General features: G+C 44.5%; 1 protein-coding gene across 1 annotated transcript; it reads right to left on the bottom strand.

Annotated features, from left to right (window-relative positions):
- LOC8078981 (UPF0553 protein) lies at positions 1033-8962 on the bottom strand. Its single transcript, XM_002460903.2, has 7 exons — positions 8726-8962; positions 8128-8271; positions 7511-7609; positions 7061-7137; positions 6628-6736; positions 1739-2067; positions 1033-1527 (listed from the first exon to the last, which is right to left on the bottom strand). The coding sequence occupies exons 1-7, from the start codon at positions 8793-8795 to the stop codon at positions 1435-1437; spliced, it is 921 nt and encodes a 306-aa protein (XP_002460948.2). The 5' UTR covers positions 8796-8962; the 3' UTR covers positions 1033-1434.

Genomic DNA, 10641 nt, shown 5'->3' with positions numbered 1-10641 from the left:
CACCAAAGTCAATGTGCCGTGCAGTGCAGACCACAGGCCGGCGCGCCGCCTACTGCTCCTGGTTTGTGCGCTGCAGGCAGCCGCACTGCCGCAGGTTGCCAGCCAGCCAGGTAGGAGTTCTGCCGCCGCCGGCCGCCCAACCCCAGCTCCGGCGTGCCGGCACGAGCTTGGGCGAGGCGACAGCTCTGACACCACGAGTCTATCAAGCCGACTGCCAGGCTGCCACGCTCCAGGACGAGAGGCAGTCCGTGTTCACGGACCGCACACACGCTGACACGCAGGCGGCGCCGCGTGCTCTAATGCACGCAGGCATTGGCGCATCGCCTACTGCCGCTGGCCCCTTTGCCCGCTTCGGACAAGTCCCGTAAGATCGGGTGCAGCAGAGCAGGATGCCACGCGACATGTCTTTTCCAAGGTTGCTTCGCTTGTCCATCGGGCCGTGAGCGGCAGGACGCGCCGAATCCCTGTGGCGCCACACGATCCCGTACATCCAAAAACTGTAGCCAGCCGTCTGGTTTGCCTCAACGGTCGAATCCATTTGTCATCGACTAATCAAATCTATCTTCAAGTTGTTTTGTGTGACCATCCGGCTCCTCAAAAATCAGCGGACGACCACGTTCCCCAAAAGCAAAAATCTGTCTGATCTGATCCTAGGCAAGGTGAACGCAGGAGGGATCGACTCGTTCCGCATTGTTTGGTTCCTTGAACCAAACGCGTTGTTTTGTTACCGCGGGACTGGTCTCTCGACACCTCGGCAGACGGCAGGATTTGTCTCTCTCGCAGCAGAAGACAAGTTTGACGTCTGAGTATTCAAGTGTTCCCTTGCTGGACACGTACTCCGTCCATCCACAAAATATTGTAAATATGATATCACTGGTCATCTAGCTTAAGTTTAAATAAATTTATAGTAAATAATATTAGTATTTATATCTCTAAATAAATTTATAATGACATATAATCTATAATTGATCTAATAGTACATATTTTGTATAATGAATGTTTGTACTTTTTTATAAACAAAATAGTCAAATGTTTTGAAACACTCAAAAAAGTGTATACTATATTGCTTGTAGTGGGCTTATACTCAAATTCAGCAAGAGTTGGAGCGGTAACTGAAAGCCGTTCTACAGTATAAAGGAAACGCATCGAACAAGATCAATCCTGGAGATAACAAACATTCACTCCCTTGTCCCTACGGATAAAATTCATGTGAAAACTGCAGCTGTTCAAGTCTCAAAATCACACCATGCATCCTCATGCGACGGACCTACAATACCTTGCACTTTTGTGCACTGCCAAGGAGACAAAACTCTGGACACCTATACCCGGTTATGCTTAAGACGAACAAGCCACGACAACGCTTGGCCAGCTGAATACGCGCACCAGCAGGGTCAGCCGGTCAGGGACCGAGGTTGCGGCTGCCTGCCTGACTGTCTAGTAGTAAATCGACAGGGTGCGGTGATGTGACAGCGCCATGTTCTGCACGCCGCAGGACCAGAGCCAGAGATCAATGTCAATGCTCAGAAGCTGCCGAGAAAACACAAGAGCAAGAGGGCGTTAGTTCCGAGCTGAACCTCCGTATTGACTGCTTTATGACTTGGTTAATTTACTCGTTCAATGGCTAGGAAGATCAGTGGATGTCTATTTGTAAATAGAAAACCATCTGCCCTACCGAGAATGCAGGTGCATTGGCATGACTGATGAAAGTGTCAGGTGAAACTGGTTCAGATGTGCCTACCTGCTTTCCAAACTTTTTGCCAATCAGATCCCTCATCTTCTCCACTGCATAGATGGAGCACGCGCGTATCTCCACTTCCTCCTCGCTTCCAGGCACTATCTCACTATTCGAATCGATCGAGCAAGATAGATTCGAGCCATATTTGAGTATGCCAAGCTCCCTCAGCACGGCTGGAACAATGTAGTCAGCAAATATGGTGATGGAATTGATGTCGTGGAACTCGCCATAGTTTTGTCCCTTGAAGGCGCCCCACAAATCAGCAACAAAGATCTGAGCTCTCTTGTACAAAAAAACCTGGTGTCCCTTGTAAAGGGAATGATCCCGGAAACCTGGCAAAATGGAAATTTAGAACACTTATTGCTGAAAGAATGTTTGCTCATGAGTTATGACTTATGAGTTATGACAGTATAAAACAAGAAAAAAATTAACCAAGTTTTGAATGCATGCAAATGTATCAAGAATGTACATGTTCAAGGAGACAAGGAACGTTCACAAAAGGTACCATAAAGTTGCACAACACTACGCTATTAAATAGATTCAATACATGCTAAAATTCCCTGCAAGAGCACAAGGTACAATTTAAATTTAAATTCAATAATCAAAGAATATATTATGAAGTTAATATCCTAATTTCTGAATTCAGACTGTGACATAGAATTCAGACTGAAATAATTATGAAACCCAGTGATTCCAATAAGAACAACAGCAACTTCCGCGCTTCTGAAGCTGCAGCCTTCAATGAATATATCAACACTGTATGCCTCATTGAACTGCCTCTGCTAGACCGGAGCTACACCTGGTCTAACCAGCGAGTCGAACCAACTCTGGAACGTATTGACAGAGCGTTCATCAACACAACTTGGGATGCCTCCATGCCTAACACCACCCTCTCTTCGCTCACCCGACGCACTTCTGATCACGTTCCCCTTGTTGTCAACATTTCCACTCGCATCCCCAAATCCAACATCTTTCGGTTTGACAACTATTGGGTCAATTTCCCTGGATTCCAGGACACTGTTGCTAACGCCTGGAGCTGTCGGATGATGAACAGAGATCCTTCTGCGGCCATGGCGGCCAAACTTAAGGAGACAAGAAGATGTCTAAAAAAATGGAAAAGCAGCCATGCTAACATCTACCAGCAAGACACGGACTGCAAAATCGTTATTAACCTGCTTGACCTCGTGGAGGAACATAGGGTCCTCAGTGCCCCTGAATTGAGACTTCGTGCTGTTATTATCTCTGTTCTCAGCCGATGTACCCAAGCCCGCCTGCTGATCTGGAAACAAAGAGCTAAAATACGGGCTGCAATTGATGGTGATGAAAACACTCGTTACTTCCATGCTTGCGCCAACCATCGCCGGCGGAAAAATAATATTCAAGTCCTTGAACACAATAACAGCGAGCTACATGAGCATGAGCAGAAAGCTATGGTTCTTCACGATTTCTATCTAGACTTACTGGGCACAAACATTAACACAGCCTGGGACTTCTCTCTCTCTGACCTTTACCCGAATGAACGCTCCCTTGGCTGCCTAGACGCCCCCTTCTCTCATGATGAAATCTACAGAGCCATTAGGAACATGCATCCTGCGGCCAGCCCTGGGCCTGACGGCTTCGGCCCCCTCTTCTTCAGGCACTCCTGGCCTCTGGTTGCCGAGTCTGTCTGTGCGCTGTTGTCCGCCTTCTACAGCAACTCTACTGACCTAGAGCGTATCAACAGGTCCTTCCTAGTCCTCCTTCCCAAGAAAGAGGAAGCAAGACGGGCTCGGGACTTCCGCCCCATTGCTCTCCAAAATACTACGGTCAAGTGCATTTCCAAGGTCTTAACCTCCCGCCTCCAACCTCTGATCCCCTCCCTTGTCGCCTCTGATCAATCTGGTTTTGTGCAAGGCCGTTGCATTGCTGATAATTTTGTTTATGCTGCGGACCTGCTGAATTGCTGCTACCGCAGGGGCAGCCCTACCATTGTACTCAAGCTTGATTTTCATAAAGCCTTCGACTGCGTCTCCTGGGACAGCCTTATCAGGATCCTTCGTTCTAGGGGGTTCACAAATACTTGGTGTGCGTGGATCCAAAACCTTCTTGACACTGGCAAGACTGCCGTTCTGCTTAATGGCGTGCCTGGGAAATGGATCAACTGTAAGCGCGGTCTCAGGCAGGGAGACCCCCTCTCCCCTTACCTTTTTATCATCGTTGCTGACGTTCTTAAACGCCTGCTCCATACCCACCCTGTTGCCGCTGACATCCAGCACCCCATCCTCCATGGCACCCCCTGCCCCGTGCTCCAATACGCAGACGACACCCTCATCTTCATCCGTTGTAGTCCTGCTGCAATTGCTGCTACTAAACAAATCCTCCAACTCTTTGAAAGCGCTACCGGCCTCTCCATTAACTACCACAAAACCACCTTCCTTCCCATCGTGGTTCCTGCTGATGAGGCTTCAATCCTTGCAACTGCTATTGGTGCCACCCCTTCTTCCTTCCCCCAAACCTACCTTGGGCTTCCTCTTTCCCCCCATAAGATCTCTGTGGCGAATTGTCTCCCCCTAATCTCGTCTTGCGACAAGTACCTCTCCGGCTGGCAAGCTTCCCTCCTAAACAGAGCTGGGCGTCTAACACTCTGTACCTCGGTCCTAAGCGCTCTTCCCCTCCACTACATGTCCGCCCTTAGCGTGCCAAAAACAGTCGTCAAAAAAATCGACAGCAGGATGCGTGCCTTCTTCTGGACAGGAGATGATAAATGTCATGGGTCAAAATGCCTGGTGGCTTGGGAGTCTGTCCAAGCCCCTAAGAACAGAGGCGGCCTCGGTGTCAAAAATCTAGAACTCCAGAACAGGTGCTTGCTCATGAAATTCATCGACAAGATGCTCTCCCGGGCTGACATGTGTTGGAGAGATTGGATTGAATCTTCCGTGGCTACCTTTGACACCCCAGTTGCTGGTGAAACTGGGTTCCTCTGGCGCATCATTTCTGAAAATCTGGACACCTTCCGCTCCATCACCTACGTCCGTCTTAACAATGGGGCCTCCACCTCGTTCTGGCTAGATCATTGGCTCCCTGCTGGTCCTCTGGCATCTACTCATTCCGCCCTCTTCTCCCACACCCTTAGGCCTAACACTTCGGTGCAGTGTGTCTTCAATAACGGTTTTGACTTGCGTCTTCGCCCGCGGCTAACCACTGCTGCTAGCCAACAGCTAGGCAGCTTGCTTGAAATTTTGCAGGAAATCACTCTGGGCAACGGCCAGGACGTTCGACTCCTCAAGCTTACAAAACGCCCGTACACCGTCAGGGACGCCTACGCCGCGCTGGACTCCTCTGGAGACTATAGTGATGAATATGGCAAGCTCATTTGGCGAACCAGGCTGCCCAACAAAGTCAAAATCTTCGCATGGCTGTACTTCAAGAATCGTCTGAGTACTAAAGTCAACCTCTACTACAAGCATATAGTCGAGGGGCCGACCTGTGAAAGATGTCTTTTGGGAGATGAAGATCGAGATCACGTTTTCTTCCACTGTTACACAAGTTCTGCAGTGTGGGAGATCGTCCAAATGCAGCACCTCTCCTCCATGACCGATGAAGAAGCCTGGACGGCACAAACGCCACCTGGCCTCGAAGCTTCCCTCTGGCCCTTCATGTTCCTGACAATTCTTTGGAGGATCTAGGATGCGCGGAAAACGGGATGCGCGGAACGGCCACGTTTTCCGCGACGAGCAGTTCAGTGTGCGTGGTGTGCTGTGTAATGTTCGAGATGACATTGTAATCTGGCGTAAACGCCTCCCCCCTAGCCATGTAAACAGCCTCCTGGGCTGGCACGCCTTCATCAGCGATTGTATCACCAACTCTTTTGCACGCCACGGGTTACCGTCTGGCGGGGCTAATTGAATTTCAAAAGGTGGGGAACCTCTCCCCTCCGACTAGTTCAAAAAAAAAACATTATTTACCTAATATAGGTTGAATAGTTGAAAGCTGTACATATTAGTGAACCTGCCTGTGCAATCAAATAGGTCCAGCTAAGGTAAATAATGTGGTGAAATCACCGGGATTTCTTTTCAACTAAACCAAAAGGACTGAACAAGGTGCATTTGGACAGACGAATCTACAGGTCCGTTCCAGCCATGTGAGCTTAATGAGCTATGTAACAATTAATGAGTGATTAAGCAGATGATTAGTTCATGTACAGGCATATCAAAGGTGTATAATCAGTTAAAAACTATGGTAACAGTTTCATGTTCTTTCTTGGAAGAAAAGAAACTTCATGTTCAATATCTCAAATCAATAGAGATCCATCGAAGCATGAACACCTAGAATCAATGTTAACTTCAGGTGTAGTCATGTGAAACCAATATCATTTTTTGCGTGAGAAAATACAAAATCATAAGAGTTTAAGCATCAAATATTCACATCTATATGGTTTTGAATGGCCCAGCTCATACGAAGTTCATATGCCTGGACAAGGTACCAGCCCATCACTGTTTCCTGACTCTCAAGTCCAAATTAGCAGGCCTAAGGCACCAGCCCATCACTGTTTCTGTCCTGACTCTCAGGTCCAAAGTAGCAGGCCGATTCTGAATCCATATGAGCACAACGATTCTAAATCCATGAGTAGTGGTACTGGGTGGCTGGGCCATTCCAGTTTCACTTTCACTGTACGTGCCTACAACCAATAGGACCACCAGGAACATTTGACAAATGAACCAAATAGTTTTCCAGACCAACACTTTATAACACTGTCGTGCATCCCAAATCTGGAATAATACCAGCAGAGGAAGCTATAGCACATATATGGGCAGAAGGGGCCAAATAGGAGACCATCAGCTGATGTACTTATTTTTGAGATACTACAACAAACTGAACTGTCTACTTTCGAACATAATACCAAGTAGATTTACCAGGAAAATGTCGAGTAATCAGTTCGATAAGAGTTGCAGCAGAGTTTCCAGCAGACTTCACTAGACTAGCAGCCTGGCCTCCAAAGCTTCTTTCCAGTTCCAGTCCAACCTTGAGACAGGTGTCATAACAATGAATAAAAAAATGATTCAAAACTAGTATTGCTGGAAAGGAAGAAAAAGTCAGTGGAGAAAAAAAACTGGTTGGAAATATATGTTTATAAAGTATGATGAAAATGACAGTGATGGAACACCCCAGCAATCAAACTAGAGCCTACCAGCAAAGACGATTCCAGAAATCAAGCAGACAACTAAATTTATCCAAAAAAAGAAGGGATTGCAGTGTGAAAGTTGACAAGTCATGGTACCTACATAACTTTAGTATTAACAGAGTTCCGAGCCTGAAATGTTCAAAGCAGCAGGTACAAAATAATACCTCATGGAGAAGGCGTACTCTTTCCTCCTCAATTGGCAGTGGTCGTGGCCAGTTCAGAAGTTGGCGGAGCTGGGGGCCTACATTTTGCAAATATCCTTCCAAATTAGCAGTTTCTATAAAGGAGTATAGCAGATGATGTAAGTAACTGTTTCTCAATTAGAAACACAGCAAGAAAATGAGTAGCTTCTTTTTAGCAATAGAAGAATATAATGCATGAAAAAGGGTACTTAGACTGAGAGGATCCCATTACATCCAGTTAAGTTCAACTTGTAACTGTTCCCTCATCTGCTACCTCAATCTACACAGTGAAATGACATTTCTAGAAAAATACAGTTTTTCCCAGAAGCTGAGAAGCATTCCCTTGATCTTGGACCAGAAGCAGAAGTCCACAAAAATGGCGAAGGAACTCTTGAACCTAACACAAGATCCCCACGAGAAGTTACCGCTTACCAGTGTAATTCTGAAGACGATCTGAATCAAGGGCATTTTTGTCTTTCTCCAAGGCTAACTTCAGTCCAGAAGCCAAATGGTCATAGCTCAAGTCCTTATCTGTCAATGGCAAATTCATCATGATCGTAAGGAAACAAATATGAATGAAAATACATACAAAAAATCCTACTGCAGCTCAACAGCAGAAGATAGTAATTTCAAGGCATAGGTGTGGCGTCTAGAGAATAACTCAAAAAAACAAATTAAAAATGTAATAACTAAAGTATCTGAAGAAAATGCAAAGAACCAACTTCTTGGAAACCCCACAGCAAACCGAACAGGTCCATGGCCTAAGAAAATCTTGAATAGCCACAGAAGTATTACTGGTGGAAACACCCATGTTTTGTACTATATGTATTATTGTGTACACAATATCACCAAGCATTTCAAGAGAAAAAACTGATTATGTTGGCAGCCCAAACGACTAATTGACTATGAGTTGACAGCATCCTTAATCACTTGATACTTTCTTTCTTCCCAACATACAGCTATACCAGGGCTGTAGCACTTCATTCTGATTTCTACATGTTCAGAAGACGTTATGGCTTTTCTTTTTCTTTTTTTGCGTGAATTTATACCTGGCCAGAAGCAGAAGTTAAGTGCATCCAAGACGAAAAGGTACTGGACTGTAAGTGGCCCATTGTCAAAGTAGTGGATTCCTTCGAAATCCCACTCAACTTTTGGAACATCTCCCTTGATTTGGTCCACTACCTTCTCAATTTCTGCAGGAAAAAAAAAGTAACGACGTGCAGAGGAACAATAGTGATGAGGATTTGACAAAGGCACCTCCTCGCAAGATAATCAAATCAACAAGCTACTGTACCATAAGAAATTAATAAGAACACACAGGTGTGCGGTAGATATTATGCCAAGTTCGTTTCTAGATAAATTACTGAACAACAATCAAAAGAGCAGGAAACAGTAAGTAGCAAAAAAAAAGTAACAAAAAAAGACTATAGAAAGGGTGTTTGAAACACGCCGTTAATATGGATAAGTAAAGCGAAAGGGTTTATCGCAACACAACTACACAAACAACCGGCGTAAATACGATGAAACAACTGCAGGGCGGACATTTGCAAACCCTAAAATTCCATCATCCCGTAAACATCTCACAGCGGCAGAAAGTGAACATCCCGTACAACACAAGTTTACAACAGGGTAAAAGCCACAGCATACCTTGCAGGTCAACCGTGACATGGGAGGAGCGACTGGCGACCCACGCCGCCGACGCGCGCACGGCCTCCATGCGACGGCGATTCGGATAAGGTTTGCGCACCAGGTGGTCCTGTCCTAGACTCCTAGGCAATGGCCGGTAGGGGGAAGGGGAGGAGGGGCTGCGGGGTGGGGCGAGGGCGAGGAGAGGGTGAAGGCGAGAGGGGTGCCCGTGACCGCGATGCCGGCGCGGTGCGCGTGGTTTTAGCGTTTTCCACAGGGGTTTTGGTGCGTTTCGTTGGTTGGCGCGGCGGGGATAGCTTCGAAGGGCCTCGGAGGCCTCCCGCTGGCGGAGCACGAGGAATTGCGGGGCCGCAGCCCGGCAGGCCCGCACGCCCAACGAGTGGCCTGCCGCCTGCATGGTCCGTTGAATTTGACAGGACCAGCCCTTTACTTTCCATCACATTAATGTTTGCATCGTGTCGTGATCAAGGCCTTGTTTAGTTCAACCAAAAACTTTTAAGATTTCTGTCACATCAAATTTTTGGCACATACATAAAGTATTAAATATAAACAAAAAGAAAAACTAATTACACAGTTTAACTGTAAATCGCAAGACGAATCTTTTGATCTTAGTTAATCCATAATTAGACAATATTTATCACAAACAAACGAAAATACTACAGTAGCGAAATCCAAAATCTTTTCGCACCTGAACAAGGCACACGTGTTTGTCATTAGGCTTTATAGGATTGTTTCCAAAGTTGCTATGCCATGTGAAATGAAATAAAAGTTAAATAAAACACTCATTCTTAATAGAGAGTTTGATTCCATAGTTTCATAGATATTTAATTTCAAAACTCATAGAGAGTTGATAATCATGCCAAGAGAGAGTTTCATATAGATGAAACTCATTTCTTTTCTCTCTTCTTAAATATATTATCATGTCATCCAAGATGACTATGTAGCAGCCTATTTAATATGAATAAAGTTCAAATAAAACTTCCACTGTGACTGACCTTAATAATCTTATAATATGGCCCTGGATCAGTTTCAAACCTTAAACCAATTTTTATCTTTTTTTCAAAATCTAGATTCTAAGGCCTTGTTCAGTAGGTAAAACTTTAGAATTTCGAGTACTTTCGTTTGTATTTGACAAATATTATCCAATCATGGACTAACTAGGCTTAAAAAATTAGTCTCACAAATTACATATAAACTGTATAAATAGTTTTTATTTTCGTCTATATTTAATAATCCATACATATGCCGCAAGATTCGATACGACAATAATCTAAAAGTTTTAGCAAAACTGTTTAGGAACTAAAAGCAAAAACGGGTCCTAACTTTTAAGAATCAGACTTCATTTATTGCTCTATGAATCAAAAAAAAATAGCAAAAGCTGAGAATCTAGCAACAACTGGCAGTAAAAACTGATAAGTTTGGATTCTACTCGGTTTTCAAAAGTCAGATTCTTAAAAACTAGCAAAAACTGGAGGAGAAAACAGAGCCGACGTAATTCTCGCCTTTTAGAAGTTAAGTGAGTAGTACGATTATATTATTATAAAATATTTTTTTAAATTTATTTATTTAATTTTATAAATATTTATTTAAAATATTTTATATAAATTTGATCAAAAGTAAGAAAATCTGTCTTGGTTTAAATCTAGATTTTTATCTTTTTAGGGGGGTAGAGATATTGTAGCCACCTTTAAAAGCGTGATCAATAATCTACACTTTGAAAGGTCCTTGTTTGATTTTAATAATTGAGTGATAACTTAAGTGGATCAATAGTATTTATGTGTCCACATGTATATGTGCATGAGCAATATATGCCATGGAGGTGATATGACTAGAGATGACGCAAGGCTCACATATGTGATGATGGAGGAGCTCATTGAATATAAGACGTGGTATAGAGTCATGTGACCTGGGTTGAG

Source organism: Sorghum bicolor, chromosome 2 (assembly GCF_000003195.3).
Source record: "Sorghum bicolor cultivar BTx623 chromosome 2, Sorghum_bicolor_NCBIv3, whole genome shotgun sequence".
Taxonomy (NCBI): Eukaryota; Viridiplantae; Streptophyta; class Magnoliopsida; order Poales; family Poaceae; genus Sorghum; species Sorghum bicolor.
Note: the sequence above shows the minus strand (reverse complement) of the source record. Positions and strands in the feature narration are given on the sequence as shown.